Consider the following 16,855-nt stretch of genomic DNA (forward strand, 5'->3'; position numbering starts at 1 on the left):
TCCTTATTCTTATGTTGAGTGCGATCCATTCCCTACTACTAGATTACTTCAGAGACGCACCAACAAGACGGAAGAGCGCGGTGTGTGAAAGATAACCTTGTTCCTTATTCTTAACAATGACCTAATAGGCAAGCACATGGCCGAGTTATTCAGAATAGGGAAAAGACCTGGAACATGACCTTGACCTTGACCTTTTAAGGACTATACTGACACTATACTGACACAAAATAATCATGGCAATATCAGCAAATAACTCCTCATACCATAATTGAGAATTTGTTTCTCATTTTTACAATGAAAGTCTATTGACATTCTTCAGAATAGCAAATTTGACCTTGGCAATGACCTTTTAAGGTCACAATCACACATTCTCCTCATGAAATTGTCAGAAATGATTTCTTCTCCAAAAATTGGTCAGCATTGATGTATGGCATGTGTATAAACAGTTTAAAAGTAAAAAACACAGGTTTTTGTCATAGGCGATGGCGGCCATATTCGGCGGCCATATTGTGAAAAATCTGGCACTATGGTGGACGAGCACCTCCATGATTTTTAATGTCTAGGAACCCACTAACTCAATTCCAGTGAGAAACGCCCCCAACTCAAAATTGCGAACGGGTCTACATGGATGGTCCAGGACTATATCGCCAGTGGATAGAGTGTGAGTGTGTATCGCCAGTGGATAGAGTGTGAGTGTGTATCGCCAGTGGATAGAGTGCGACAGAGTGTGTATATCTCCAGTGGTTGAGACGTCGACTCCAATCATTGGTGAGTTTGTGGTGTCTTCCTCCGTTTACTCTGCTCCTCCTCAAATTTCACTGGGTATGTGTGAATGTGTGTGTGTGTGTGTGTGTGCGCGCGTGTGTGCGCGTATATATGTGAGAGAGAGTGAGAGAGAGAGAGCGAAAGAGAGAGAGAGAGAGAGAGTGAGAGAGACAGAGAAAGGCAGAGAGAGTGAGAGTGAGAGAGACAGAGTCTGTGTGTGTGAATGTGTGTGTGTGTGTGTGTGTGTGTGTGTGTGTGTGCATGCGTGCGTATGTGTGTGTGCCAATGGGTGTATGTGTGTGGGGAATAGAGGGAGAGAGAGGGGAAAGAAGACGCAAAGCCCTCCTGACAGCCATTTTCACAGGCGTCGGATATCCATAGGCTTTTTTCCTCCTCTCTTCGCGCAAGTGCGAATGTAGGAGCGAGAGTGACGAGCGTGTGTGTGTGTGTGCATGCATATGCTTAACAATGATTCCCAATGTGAATGCCTATGTATGTCTGAATGGTGTGTGCGCGCTGCTCTCTGCTCTCTGAGCAGACACCTACAAGCCGGTTATTGGGAGAGCGAGCAGAACCGAGGAGGCATGAGGGCGGAATCCTGGATAAAAGGATCGAGATAATATAGATACTGGGTGATCGGGGTGGATGGTAGGTACGAGCGAGAAATCAAGTTTTTGCCTTGGAGCAGGTGAGTGGTGAATAAATTCGGAGTAGATAATTGAAGGGCGTGCCAGCTGCCATTGCTTTACAGATGGTTAGGTAGGCGTGCCTATCCTCACGCGCAGAAAAAAAAACCCAGACACGCAGGGAATAGAGTGCAGGTGTAAATTTAGACTTGTCAAATTTCAATGCGCTTCTAGTGAACTTTTGCTTTTAACCAAACGAAGTCCATTTTTCCACGGTGTATCCTATTATTAATTACACTTAGAACTATTTATTGGTCAGTATTNGGTGGAATCCACGAAAAATGGTCGTTACTCGTCCTAGCAAGGCTGGGACACTTCACTTTGAGAAACACCCACAGACTCCTGGATGGAAGCAGCTCCAAGCCCTTATAATATATTGTCAGTCCTGCAGCAGCACGACTCATCCCAGCCAACCAAGCAGAAAAGCAGAGCAGAGCAGAGCAGAGTGGGGAATCCCACCATTAGGACACCACGCCACTCTGGACACATAATAACCAACTAGCTAATCATGGGGGAGAGGAGGAGGAGGGAGCGAGAGGGAGAGAGAGAGAGAGGGAAGGAGGGAGGGGGGGGGGGGGGGGGGGGGGGGGGGGGGTGGGGGGGGGGGGGGGGGGGGGGGGAGGGGGGGGGTTGGAAAGACAGGGAGAGTGGGAATTGAAAAGCGCCATTAAAAGGTAAAGAAAAGGAGACAAAGAAAGGATAAGGAAAGAGAACATTTTAGAAAGAGGTCGCAAAGGTGTGTGTGTCTGAAGGAGAGAGAGAGAGAAATAGAGAGAATGAAGAATGGCAGAGAGAGAAAGAAAGAGCTGTTGCGTGCATGTGAAAATAATAGCGTATTTAAGTGTGGGAAAATGTGTTGCAAAGAGAACGATTGACTGAGAGAGAGAGTCAGAGAGTGTGCAAGAGACAGAAAGAGAGAGAGAGAGAGAGAGAGAGAGACAGAGAGACAGAGAGACAGAGAGACAGAGAGATAGAGATAGAGAGATAGAGATAGAGATAGAGAGAGAGAGAGAGAGAGAGAGAGAGAGAGCGCAAGTAAAAGAGACAGGGAGAGAAGAGAAGGAGGCAGGGCTTTGGGATATTGCAATCAGAGAGCAACTGGCATCAGCAGAACTGCAGGGGACCTCCAACCAACACTCACTCAGCACAGCCTGCACAACACACTGCTCTGGGTCACAGCCATTATGTGTGTGTGTGTGTGTGTGTGTGTGTGTGTGTGTGTGTGTGTGTGTGTGTGTGTGTGTGTGTGTGTGTGTGTGTGTGTGTGTGTGTGTGTGTGGCATGGGGAAGATGAAACGATAGAAGAGGACATTGGATAGAGAAAAGAAGAAGAAGAAGAAGAAGAAGAAGAAGAAGAATATTTAAAAGAGCATTGAGATAATGAGAAAGAAAGAAAATGATGGAAAAGAGAGGGGGTAGAGAGGACTGAAAGGACAGACAGAGAAAAAAAAATAAAGGAGAGTGAGAGTGAGGGAGTGCATGAAAGAGAAGAGAGAGACCTCAATAGGAGAAGCCACAGGACGAGGGGAGAGGAGAGGTGAGAAGAGGAAAAGAGAGGAGAGGGGAGGGGAGGAGAGGATAAGTTTTGGGCCGTTTTCCATGACTGTCCCTGCAGAACGGATCAAGACTCCCCTCCCCTTTTAACACACACGCCTCTTCTCTCAGTTTACTCTCTCCACGCTCACGCACACGCACACGCACACACAGCTCGTCCAGGCCAGGCCTCTCCAGTCAGCTCCAGTAGCAGCAGCCTACTAGGCTTAGCCACTGCTAGCCTGCCAACCAATCACGGCCACTCACCCTACCATGGCAACAAGACTGGGCTGGCACAGTAACCTCTCAAGCGCTCATGCAAAATCTAAAGGACCCCACCACCCCACCCCACCCAAGACCCTCAAACGCTACCACAAAATCTCAAGGACCCCCCCTCACCCCCACCCCAGACCCTCAAACGCTACCACAAAATCTCAAGGACCCAGAAGCCCCCGAAGACCACAGAATCTCAAGGACCCCTCCTACTGCCCCCCAGACCTGCCCGCTCACACCCCCTGTGTCTATCTCTCATTCTGTTTGCCAACCAACACAACGAACATGTCTCCTCTTGTTTTAGTGCTGCTGCTTGTTGGGTGTTTTGCTCATTATGTTTAATCGACAGGCAGTCCAAACACTTTTTTGTTTCGCCTGGCACAAGAGCCTCTCGATCTCAGAGCATCTCAAGGACCTCCCCCTAACACTTCTCTTCTCTTCTCCTGTTTTGCATTTGTACTGTTTTTTTTTAATGAATCTCACCCAACCAGAAAGACACTGTCCAAGATAGAAAATTGTGTGTGTGTGTGTGTGTGTGTGTGTGTGTGTGTGTGTGTGTGTGTGTGTGTGTGTGTGTGTGTGTGTGTGTGTGTGTGTGTGTGTGTGTGTGTGTGTGTGTGCGCACGCGCATGTGTGTGTTTGCAACACATCTGGGGATAACACAAATCCCGGCACACGCGGAAATGTAATCTCATTTCTATAATTGGCACATTTAGAGATGCAGAGAATGCCTCCTCTAATCCCCCTTTCGCAGTAGCCGAGAGAGAGAGAGAGAGAGAGAGAGAGAGAGAGAGAGAGAGAGAGAGAGAGAGAGAGAGAGAGAGAGAGAGAGAGAGAGAGAGAGAGAGAGAGGGATAGGGAAACAGAGATAGGGAAACAGAAACAGAGACAGAGACAGAGGCAGACAGAGAGAAAGGGGAGAGCGCATGAGTGAACAAGAAAGAGAGATATGCAGATGGAACAAATGAATAAACACATGTTGGAGACGGGACAAAGGAAAACAACAGGATTAAATAAAAGATAACGAAAGTAATCATGTAGCGAAGATGGCGCTAAGAGAGATACAAATAAATAGACATTGGTCAACAGCTTGCCTGGTTACCACAAGACCTAATCACAAGTGAGTCTTTCAGATAGGAACGATTGCAGTATTGGAGTTCCCAGACTAGTCAACAGTGGCTCAAGCAGGACCCAGTTTCTCGAAAGCAGCGTCGCTAGCCAGTCAGCAAATCAGTATGTTTCTAATGGGAAAATACATCTTACCAATTATACATTATATAACATTACATTACCGTACATAACATTTGGCAGGCTTTTACCCAAAGAGACTTACAATCAAGGATGTAATCATAGCATACACCACGTGCAGATACAAAGTGCACAGGAAAACCACCCAAGCTATAGGCCTACATACGTATTCTATTTGTAAACATTCGTGTTGTGAGGAGGGGCAAGATATAAGTAGCCAACCACCTGAGTTTTTGACTGCCAGCGGTTTCCACCAATCAGAGGTTGAATAGTGCGCAGCCAGGGTCACGCAGCCAGGGATTGTTTACAAACTGTAAACCCATGTATATCTGTACAAGCTCAGCACTGCTTTTCTACCAGGAGCAAGGGTAGTGACTCTCTATTACTGTCCCTCAGTATTGCATATTGTTTATCAGGCAACTCTGACTGGTAATGGATGCATCTTGGCCCCACCAAACAGTGTTGCCAGATTGGGCTGTTTCCCGCCCAATTGGGCTGCTTAGGATGACTGTCTGCGGGTAAAAATGGGTAAAAGTGCATTGGGATTTAGTGCTTCCAGGCGGGTTTTGAGCATTTTTTGGGCTGGAAATCATCAGTCTCATCTGGCAACCCTGCCACCAAATGCTTTCACTTAAACCAGCTAAACAGATGGATGGACTGAGTCGCTCGGTGGGTGTCTTGGAGTTCAGAGAAAGCATATAATATAATACACCCTCTCCCGGGCCCCGGCAGTAAACGCACGCCCAGGGAGAGTATAGCTGACTGGACTCCCTGCAGGGCCCAAGGAGAGTATAGCTGGACTCCCTGCAGGGCCAAGGAGAGTATAGCTGGACTCCCTGCAGGCCCAGGGAGAGTATAGCTGGACTCCCTGCAGGGCCAAGGAGAGTATAGCTGGACTCCCTGCACGGCCAAGGAGAGTATAGCTGGACTCCCTGCACGGCCAAGGAGAGTATAGCTGGACTCCCTGCACGGCCCGGGGGAGGAAGTGAGATGAAAGAGTCTGGTCCATCAGGCCAGTGCTGAAGGAGAAGGCCCTTCTGAAGGAAAAGGCTGACTGCTGCTGTACTGGACTGTAGTATCCAGTTTAAGGGCATCTCCTGAGGACTGGACTGTAGTATCCAGTTTAAGGAGTTTCATCTCCTGAGGATCCCTCTAACTGCTCCCATTTTCCATCTAAAGCCACTGCTCTTTGATGCCCCGCGTGTTGGGACTGGCTGGCTGTGTGTGGTGTGTGTGTGTGTGTGTGTGTGTGTGTGTGTGTGTGTGTGTGTGTGTGTGTGTGTGTGTGTGTGTGTGTGTGTGTGTGTGTGTGTGTGTGTGTGTGTGTTGTGTTGTGTTGTGTCTGTGTGTGTGTGTCCGTGTGTGCGTGTGTGAGCGTGCGTGCGTGCGTAGGTGTGTGTGTGTGTGTGTGTGTGTCTCGGTGTGTGTGCATGTGCGTCTGTCTGTCGTTGCATAAAATTCTGCTGGCCCACATGAGACCACAGCTCTTAATGAAAGAGCCTTTGATCGAGCAGCCTGGAGCGCCAAGCTCTCCACTAACCGCTGATCTGAAAACAGTCGGCCTCGCCTCCCCTCATGCGCATCACTGGGCCTTGGACCAGGAGGACGGGCTAGAGATCCCCAGCTGTTCTGAGAACAGTTTGTATGGATGCAATCAGGCCCGCCGACAGGGGGGGACCAACGGGTCTCTTGTCCCAGGCGCAGGGATGAGGGGGGCCCAGAACTGGGTCCTCATGAAGTTGCAATTGATTGTTCTATTTTTATTTTCAAAATAAGTTGGTTTGAGGGAGGGAAAATGCGCTACATTTGCATTAAATTAATGATTTCTAGATCTGTTGCCTTTCTTGGTCTTAAAAAGGGATCAATAACCCCCCACATCCAGGAGGAAGGGGGGCCCATTCCGAGATTTTTGTCCTGGGCCCAGCCAAAGCTGTCAGGGGCCCTGGGTGCAATGCATCCTCTATTGCAGCCTGCCAACATTCAAAGCTGCCTACAGCACATGTCCTGGGGAGGATGAGGGCTTGGCCAGCACTGACCTGGGAACAGTTGGACTGGGCCGAGAGAGAGAGAGAGAGAGAGATAGAGAGAAAGGATGAGAGAGAGAGAGAGAGAGAGGGAGGGAGAGAGAGAAAGAAAGATATTGTTGATAGTACAAGAACAAGTGACGAGAGAGATTGAGAGAGAAAGACAGACAGAGAACATGTGTGTGTGAGGGGGGCAAAGAGCGTAAAAAGGAAAGACAGACAAGATAGCGGGAGGGATGGAGAGTAGAGAGAGAGAGAGAGAGAGAGAGAGAGAGAGAGAGAGAGAGAGAGAGAGAGAGAGAGAGAGAGAGAGAGAGAGGAGAGAGAGAGAGAGAGAGAGAGAGCAAAAGCGAGAGAGAGAGACAGAGAGAATAGGCTAGGCTGGATAGGCTAGGATAGGTTGGCATGGCTGGCTCTGCTCCCAGGCTGTTCTGTAGGGGCTACAGTACCACACACAGAGGCCTGGCAGACAGGTAAAGACCCCTCTCCCCTCCCCTCTCTCCCTTTTTATTCCTTTGCTTTCTTTGTCTCTCCCATCTCGGTCAAGCTTTCTCTACATTCCTTTTTGCTCTCTCCTCACCCCTCCCTCTTCCGTCCGTCTTTTTATTCATTTTCTTTCTTTCCTTCTCTCTCTCTGTGTCTCTCTCTCCTGGTCCAGATGGAAACAGAGGAAGTGGGCAGAAACAGTGAAAGCTAAGTGGGGGGTTGGGGAAAATTGGTGCCTCTCACTTTCTCATAGTCCCTCTCTTTCTCTGTTCTTTTTGCCTCTCCCTCTCTCTCCATCCTTCTCTCTGTTCTCTCTCTCTCCCTCTCTCTCCATCTTTCTCTGAAGTGGGACTCAGGGAGTAGGCACGCAAAAGCAAAGCAGAGTGTTCTGTTCCTGTTCCCTTCCAAAACAAGGCAGCAGCTATTCTGGACCTTATTGCAAGTGTTGAGTGCATTCACTAAGAGAATGCCGGCTACATGCAATGTGGTGGAGACTGATTGTATGCAGGCCAATTGTGTGTGTGTGTGTGTGTGTGTGTGTGTGTGTGTGAGTGTGTGTGTGTGTGTGTGTGTCTCATAGTTGCTTTAGGGTGCTATTTAAAAATGCATTTCTTACCGTTTACAAATCATTGAGAAATGTACTACGGGCAAACTGAACACCCCCTTGTGAAGTGGTCTCACCATTTATTTCCCTTTTGTTGTTGGCAGCATTTACCATCATTTTCATAAACACAAAAGGGGGGGGGGGGACTTGGCTGATGATGTTACCCATAATTTAAGTCTTTCGTACGGAAATGAAAACCAACTGGGGGGTAATTAAAGCTCCATTTCCAGTGTTTCCTCTCCACTCGAGAGAGAGCATGATTTCAAAGAAAGGTGCTTTCAGGCACTGGCAATGGAGGTCAAGACAAAAGAAAACAAAAACTCGGATTTAGTTTCACCATTTTATACGGCATGCATCCTGCAGATACTGTGGAGGAGAAACTATATGTGTGGGAGATTGAGAAAATATATTGCACTGTGTAGGAGTGTGCGTGTGTGTGTGTGTATGTGTCAGTGTGTGTGTGTGTGTGTGTGTGTGTGTGTGTGTGTGTGTGTGTGTGTGTGTGTGTGTGTGTGTTGTTCCAAGACAAGGGCCCCTGCTGACCGCAGTTGAATCCAGCGAGGAAGAGGAGGAGAGAGGAGAGAGAGAGAGAGAAGAGAGAGAGAGAGAGAGACAGATGAGGGAGAGAGAGACAGAGAGAGAGAGAGAGAGAGAGAGAGAGAGAGATGTTCAAGACAGAGAAGGAAAGAGAGAACACTTATATAAAGCACGGGGGAAGAGATCTTTTTTCATTCTTGGAATCGGCACGGCTCCTCTATATTATTTGTTCTCGTGTGGATATTGTTCTCAAACCTTCACTCCTCTGGAGTTTGTTCATCACCTCCCTACTCCTCTTCCTCTCTCTCTCTCTCTCTCTTCCTTTCTTGCATCCTTTCTCTCCATCTCTTGCTTCTGTTGCATTCACTTTATAGCTCTCTCTCTATCTCCATCTCGCCCTCCCTCACGCTCTCTCTCTCTCTCTCTCTCTCTCTCTCTGTGTGTGTGTGTGAGAGAACAATGTGTGTGTGTGTGTGTGCGTGCGTGCGTGCGCGCGGGTGAGGTAACAAGATGCGTGCATGAGTGTAAGAGTGTACGTAATGGGTGTGAGAGAGAGTTTGTGTATGTATGTTTCCGTGTGTGTGTGTGCAAGAGGTGTGTGTGTCTGTGTGTGTCTGTGTGTGTCTGTGTGTGTGTAAGAGGTCTGTATGTGTGCTTGAGTGTGTGTGTGTGTAAGTGAGAGGTGTGTGTGTGTGTGTATGTGTGTGTGTGTGTGTGTGTGTGTGTGTGTGTGTACCTGGTTTGTGCTGGTGGTGGAGGGCAGGGGGTTGGACACCATGGGCCCGAAGATGTCCAGGTCGTCACTAATGGGAGCAGCGCTGCCTGCAGCCCCTACGGCACTCACTGAGGAGGAGGCTGGAGCATCTGGTGGAGAGAGAACGATGGAGAGATAGAGAGAGAGAGAGGGGGGGGGGGGGGGGGATTAGCACGTTACCTCAGAGTACCAATACCCACTTCAAACTGAATAAAACAAGACAGTGGAGGACAAGTAGAAGGAATGTCAATAGAGGAGAAAAAACATTCTGTTATAAACACGTAGCAGAACAGACATCTAAACAACATCCAAGACAGAAGTGAGGCTACTTCAACACACCTTTCAGAACTAGCCTTTTAACCAAACACACACAAACAAGCATTGAGACACAAACTCACAGACCAACACAAGTCTGCTGTGGACACTAGCAGTAGCTCAGACAGACACAGGCACACACAGACACATACACACTCTTCTGTAACTCGCCGACACGTATAGACCTAAAGCATAAAAGTCTGCCTGAAAGGAAGAATCTAAAGGGACAAAGACAACATTGGCCTCACGATCGATAGCTGGACGCTGCGACTATAGACAGACTCCACTGCTATCTCTCTCCCCCTCGTCAGAGCTGATGCTGCTCTTCTTGACATAAACACAAATCCTGCTCTGTACCAACACATACGTACTAGTCACCACCAAGGACATGAGGGAACAGGTGATATAATGAGAGGGAATGAATGGAGGAAATAAGAGGGGATGGAGAGAGAGAGAGAGAGAGAGAGAGAGAGAGAGAGAGAGAGAGAGAGAGAGAGAGAGAGAGAGAGAGAGATGGCTGGGAGATAAACAGGGCAATTGATGGATGGATGGATGGATGGATGGATGGATGGATGGATGGATGGATGGATGGATGGATGGGTGGGGTAGAGAGTCAGAGAGGAGAAGAATGGGGTGTTGGTGCACAGCTGGACGCAGATGAACTGGGGATGAGGAGGAGGAAGATAGGAGAGTAGGAGGAAGAAAGGGGAGGAGGAGGAGGATGGTGATGAGGAAGAGGAAGATAGGGGAGGAGGAAGAAGATAGAGGAGGATGAGGAGGAAGAAAGGGGAGGAGGAGGAGGATGGTGATGAGGAAGAGGAAGATAGGGGAGGAGGAAGAAGATAGAGGAGGATGAGGAGAAAGAGGTGGAGGAAGATAGGAGAGGAGGAAGGAAGATGAGTAGGAGGAGAAGAAGACAGAGGAAGAGAGGAGGAGGAGGAAGAGGAGAAGATGATAGAGGAGGAGGAACATGAGAAAGAGGAGGAGGAAGAGGAGGAGGAGAAGGAGGAGAAGAGGAGGAAAAGGAGAGGAGGAGGAAGAGGATAAGAAGACGACAGAGGAGGATAGGGAGGATAGGGAGGAGGAGGAGGAGGAGAAGATAGAGAAAGGTGAGGATGAAAAAGGCTGAGACCGTTACTATTTGAGCCAGACTAATTGATTGATGATTCAATGCTCATATGCTTTTTTTCCTTTTTGTCTCTTCCAATATGTCTTGCTTATGCTTTGGCAATGCAACATACAGTACGATTAGTCATCATACTGTACCAAAAAAGCTCCACTCATCATCGCCTCCAGCTTCCAGCAATATGAGATGAATACAGGCATTGAGGAAAACACTGACACAAAACAAAAATCAGACATTATTACGTTAAACTTAGATGACTCTTTTTAATCCAAAGCGACTTATTTTTCAGGGTTTTGGTTACAGTCCCTGGAGCAATGTGGGGTCAAGCGCACTTCAGCCATGGGATGGAGGTGTAGGGATGCAAATTATCGATTAATTAATTAATTGTTGATTGATTTACCTTATCAATCGACTTTCGATTAATTGATAAGCAGTGTTTTTTCCCCGAAATCTCAATGTTTCTCGAAAAAACCTACTAAATCTAAAAATGTAAATCAAAGAGTAAGACAAAATGCTACATTTAAATGAATTCCATTTAAATTCTTTATACCAAGGGTGATTTAAATGCTCCCACTATTCACATCCCTCTTCACGCACACTCTTCTCATGCCCATTTCACCTGGGTCTCCTCAGTTAAATTGGCGATTAATTGTGATTAATGTTTTTAAATCGATTCATGCATTGATCGATTAAAGTCGACTAATCGATTAATCGTTTGCATCCCTAATGGAGGTGTAGGGAGAGGTCAGGTGGGACTTGAACCTACAACCCCCAGATTGAAAGACCACCTCCCTAACCACTAGGCCACGGCTGGCACAGACATCACATGGTTATGGTATCTGTCTCGATGGGAAAGAGAGAGCGGTGAAGAGGTGGAGAGCTGGACAACATTTTTCTTCTAGGCTGAGAAGAAATATCAGAAGAGATCAGACGCTCTTCTACGCATATCTCACACCTGCGGTTCTCAACCTTTTTTTGAACAAGCGCCCCCGTGATCTCATCACAAGCCTTCTAACGCCCCCTGGGCCCAATTATAAGCCTGTCAAGCACCCCGCCCTTAATATTAGAAAACGAAATGGACTAATGCACCCCAATGGCAACGCCCCCATAGGCCTCCTCAACGCCCCCGGGGGGCTGTGGAGTCACCGTTGAGAAACACTATTTTACACCCACCAACCTTGAACTTTAAAGTCCCAAGAAAACCCTAGAAAACCTTAGAAGAGTACCTGAAAGATCAAGCAGATCTTTTCTTTGTCTACGGCAGAAAAATATTGTATTTTAAAAGGGCACCTGTAGTCTATACTGCGTTTTTTCTGTATTATATACATATCTTTTTTATTATTTCATATAAATTTTACTCCATGTACGTTCACACATTGAAATGTTAATTTCTTGGCGCTTCTGTTCCTTATCGTGGGCATTACACGCTCCGGATTTAATTACATTGAATTTGAGAATGAGGCTTATTTAGAATGAGGTCCCCAGTCAAGGAGGAAGAGGAGGGCACAAAAGAGGTTAGCCAGAAGAGAGAGAGAGAGAGAGAGAGAGAGAGAGAGAGAGAGAGAGAGAGAGAGAGAGAGAGAGAGAGAGAGAGAGAGAGAGAGAGAGAGAGATAGAGAGAAATAAAGAACAGAAATAGAGAAAGAGAGGCACAGAGAGGCAGAGAGAGGTTAAAAGACATGGAGGGAGATGGGACAGACTGTGACAGAGAAATGGAGCGAGAGAGACAGACAGAGAGGGGGGTTGAGGGGAGTAAAGGGCACAGAAAAGACACAGAACGAGAAAGAAAAAAGACAGTGACAGGAAGAAATAGAGTGTGCACATGTGCCCTGCAGGGAGAAAGGAAAAGGAAGTGAAGTGATGTGCAGTGAGAGTGTAGTGTGGTGTGGTGTGGTGGGGGTCGTGACAGTAGTGTGGTGGGGCTGGCTGCTGGTGGAGGTGGTGGTGAGGGTTGGGGAGGGTGGAAGTGGAGGTGATGGGGCTGGTGGTCGTGACTGTGATGGTGGTGGAGGTGGTGGTGGTGGCTGATGTGGGTTAGGGTAGGTTGCCTCTCCCCGCTGGCTGTGGTGGAGGTGGAGGTGGAGGAGGTGGTCGTGACTACGCTGGTGGAGGTGGCGGTGGTGGTGGTTGGTGCGGGTTAGGGGAGGTTGCCTCTCTGTGGTGGAGGTGGTGGTGCTTGGTGCGGGTTAGGGGAGGTTGCCTCTCCCCGCCGGCTGACTCAAAGGTTAGGGAGCTCAGCCTGAGCGTCTCACAGCTGCCCCCCCTGAAGGGAGCCTCCCCCCTGGGGGGCAGAGCCAGAGATCCGGAGCTCCCTCCCGCTGAATGTCACAGTTCAACAAGGGCCACAGACACACACATACGATACACACACACGTAGGAGCGCACACACATACGGTACACAGAATAAAACATATCCACTCGCACGCACGCACACACACAAGTTCGAAGACAAATCTGTGTGCGCACACCTTGCTGAGACAGAGACATGCACTCACACACACACACACACACACACACACACACACACACACAGAAACACCTATCAAGACAGACACACACACACACTGACACGCAGGCATGCAAGCACGCACAGGCTCCCCACAGATAAGTGATGCAACAGTGACTTCGGGGAGTCCGACTGTGACATTCAGGAGAAAACCTCTCACTGTTACTTCGTTGGCTTTCAGCTCTGCTCTGCTCTGCTCTGCCATGTTAAATGTGCTGCCCATAGCTTGAGCTCAGAGTAGAAAAGGCTGTGGACACTTTTTCTTTCACTACATTTTCTTTCACTTCCACAGCTCCATAAAAACACCTTTTCCCAGCTGTGTCAACAAGTGGCTGCACAGCATGAATGTCAACATGATTGACAACAAAACTAGACGGCAACACAAGCGAATAGAGCATTTGGTTGTGTTGGCGATTGGGGAACAGTTTCATATGCCTTTTGAACACCTAAGAGGACAATCAAAAGAAAATACAGGGGTTGGACAAAATAACTGAGACACCTGTCATTTTAGTGTGGGAGGTTTCATGGCTCAAGTGGACCAGCCTGTTGGCCAATATTCATTAGTAAGAGTTCAAAAAGGAGAAATTATTGGTGTGTGTGTGTAACTGTTGCATCTTTGACAGAGACAGCAAGTCTTTGGGATGTATCAAGAGCCACAGTATCCAAGGTAAAGTCTGCATACCACCAAGAAGGATGAACCACATCCAACAGTATTAACTGTGGACGCAAGAGGAAGCTTCCCATACTAAAATGACAGGTGTCTCAGTTATTTTGCCCAACCCCTGTATTTATTTAATAGTCAACGAATCAATGAGAGATTGATTTTAGGACCACTTGAATTCATACAAACAATTTTGACAGAAAATATTCAGTCTATGGTAATCCAAGGCCTGCAATACATTTTAACAACAATTTCCAGATTTGTTTTTAGACACTCAAAGAAAATCATCAAGAACTTTTTAACAGCCAGTCAAAAGCGACAGACTAAATGGCAGACCTATCTCTGACACCTGAGCCTCATTAGTAGTGTGAAGAGGAATAAAATGTGTTTTATTTTCACCAAGATGGGTGGACAGGACACTGTGATATGATGCCAAATTTAAGCCACTTTACTGAGACAGCTCATGAAAACTCAAGCCTTCATTCTCCAACACAAACACACACAAAAACAGACACGCAGACATTCACATTCACAGACACAGACACAGACACAGACAAAAACAGACAGATATAAATATATGAAGGGGGGTCCTTTCTTGCTGTCTAGCCCATTGAGTCATAATCCATTTCTGCTCATCAGACATGGCTCATATGTTTCATGTCTTCTGCAACAGTGTTTTCCAAATACTGTGCCATGGACACATTGAGTCGTGTGCCATTATAGATCATCAAGTGGGGTCGTGGGGATATTATAGAATGGAAAAACCTTGAGCTCTAGAAATTCATTGCTCTACAATCTGTCTCCATCTCTCCCTCTGACTCTCTGTCTATCTCCCCCTCCTCTCCTCCTTCTTCTCCTTCTCCTCTCCTCCTCCACTACCTTCTCCTGCTCTACCCTTCTCCTCTTTCACTTTCCTACTCCAGGTCACTGGTGCTATCGCCTCCCGTCAGACGTCAGACGGATCCCATTTCCTGCCCCCTGCCTGCCCCCCCAAGGTCAGGGCCAGCAGCAACCAGGCCACCAGGATGGAGAGGCAATGCACATGGCACATCATGGGGGTTTGGGTTTCTTTGTGCCAGTGCATGTGTGTGTGTGTGTGTGTGTGTGTGTGTGTGTGTGTGTGTGTGTGTGTGTGTGTGTGTGTGTGTGTGCGCGTGCGCGTGTGCGTGTATATGTGTGTGTGTGTGTGTGTGTGTGTGTGTGTGTGTGTGTGTGGTGGTTGGGGTGGTGGTGCGGGGTATGAGGGGAGTAGAGAGAGGGGTTTGGTGGTGATGGGCTTCTTGTGGTGTTGTGTCGGTTGGTGGTGACTGTAACCAACACCGTGAACCCAAATAACTTTGCTTTGTACAAAAGCGTCTGGTAAGTGTAATGCAAAGTAATTTTATGTAAGGGGTATGAGGTATGAGGAACGGAGAGAGGGGTCTGGTAGCGCTGGTGCTGGTGCCTTCTTGTGGTGTCAGCTGGCTGACTGCTGAATTATTAAGGGGAGAGTCTCTAGTGTACTCACCCAGGCCCAGCAGGTCGATGGCCGGCTCAGCACTCTTCTTGGGGCTGGCCTTGGACTCTGTCTGGAGATCCTCACGCTTCTGTGGAGAGAGGAGAGAAAAAGAGAGGAGAGTAGAGTACAAGAGAAGAGAAGAGAAGAGAAGAGAAGAGAAGAGAAGAGAAGAGAAGAGAAGAGAAGAGAAGAGAAGAGAAGAGAAGAGAAGAGAAGAGAAGAGAAGAGAAGAGAAGAGAAGAGAAGAGAGGAGAAGAGAGGAGAAGAGAGGAGAAGAGAAGAGAAGAGAAGAGAAACATGAGTAAACATGAACGCACTGAGACAGAATGAAAAGAACAGAGGCAATGAGAAGGCTGTTCTAAATTATCTCATAGGAAACCGAAGATAAAGTTCACAAGTCAGCATCGATGGGAAAAGAGCAAGATATAGCTGGTGGCACAGACAACACATGGAAAAAAAATTGACACAATGCATAAAATGACTAACTGCTCAGTTAGATTTCATTTAAGTCTATAAAGAAAATGACTTTATAGACTTTTTAAAAATGAAATCTAACTGAGCAGTTAAAGAAAAGCCTTGAATCAATGAGCTCATTTCCAGAAATGGTACTGTATCGCTTTAAGACATATGACACTGCATGACAAGCTTGAGAGGAGAGCATGTTGTGTTTCCAAGCTGGACAGGAGCAGGTGTATGGTTGTCTAATATACATAAGTACACGAAGCAAGCTGTACACAACACACTGCCTTTGTCATGGGCCTGCATGCAGCAAGCTGTACACAACACACTGCCTTTGTCAGTCAGGGACCACAGGAGAGGATGTGGATGGGGGAATCCCTGCCTTCAATTCAACACTTACTCACATAAGTGTGCAAGCATGCAACATGTGAATGCCTTGACACACACTGACTCATTCCCACACATGAAGCACATGTCCACCACCCCACCCCAGCCCCACGAACACAGAAGAAAACCTAAAACGTCACAAACAATATTGCTCACTGACACACACACACACCGAAAACCTAAAATGTCACAAAGAATATCGCTCTCCGAGATTGAGAGAGAAGGAAAGAATTCCACTTGCACACACAATCTACCACTTGACACATGCAGTGACCATCTCCTGTCTCTCTCTCTCTCTCTCTCTCTCTCTCTCTCTCTCTCTCTCTCTAGCACACGCCAAAGACACAGGTACGCACCTACTAGTGATGGAAGTCACTTTTAACCACGCTGTGAACATATACTTGACTACATCTGTATACATATAGAACGAGCATTCAACTTCCATAAAGGAACACACAGGTACTGCAGAGACACATGTCCCTTCACGCCTGCTGTGGCCTATCGGGCACAGCAGAATGGAGAAGGGGATAGCATAGAGGAAGCGAAGAGAGGAGAGAGAATAGAAGATAGAGGAATAGAAAACAAACACAACAATGTGTGTCAGCCTTCGACTTTGCACAGAGATGGCTTGTGTGTGTGAGTGCTACTCTTTGTGTTTGTGTGCACGCGACACGTGTGTATGCGTGTGTAAGAGAGAGAGAGAGAGAGAGAGAGAGAGAGAGACCGAAAGGCAGAGTGAAAGAGAAAAAATAAATTAGAATTTGAGAGACAGACAGAAAGAAGACGGAGAGAGAGAGAGAGAGAGAGAGAGAGAGAGAGAGAGAGAGAGAGAGAGACAGGAGGAAGAGGAACAGCATGGTTGTGTTTGTTTGTGCTTGTTTGTGTGTGAGGGAGAGAGCAGTGAGCAGCGTGCACACAAGTGGCAGATGCCTTATTAGCAAAAATGAAAGAGAATAATAAAGCCGATGTAGTCTGGATGGATACGTCAAAGAG

The 16,855-nt window shown here is 47.4% G+C and overlaps 1 protein-coding gene across 1 annotated transcript in view; it reads right to left on the reverse strand.

Moving 5' to 3' along the window:
- smap1 (small ArfGAP 1) overlaps positions 1-16,855 on the reverse strand; it is a 223,736-nt gene that overhangs the window by 71,603 nt on the left and 135,278 nt on the right. Inside the window, exons 6-7 of the mRNA XM_063191296.1 lie at positions 15,026-15,104; positions 8,893-9,020 (exon numbers count right to left, since the gene is read on the reverse strand). Coding sequence (XP_063047366.1) covers positions 8,893-9,020; positions 15,026-15,104 — 207 coding nt within the window. The remainder of the gene's footprint in view (positions 1-8,892; positions 9,021-15,025; positions 15,105-16,855) is intronic.

The sequence above is a fragment of the Engraulis encrasicolus genome, chromosome 24 (assembly GCF_034702125.1).
Source record: "Engraulis encrasicolus isolate BLACKSEA-1 chromosome 24, IST_EnEncr_1.0, whole genome shotgun sequence".
Taxonomy (NCBI): Eukaryota; Metazoa; Chordata; class Actinopteri; order Clupeiformes; family Engraulidae; genus Engraulis; species Engraulis encrasicolus.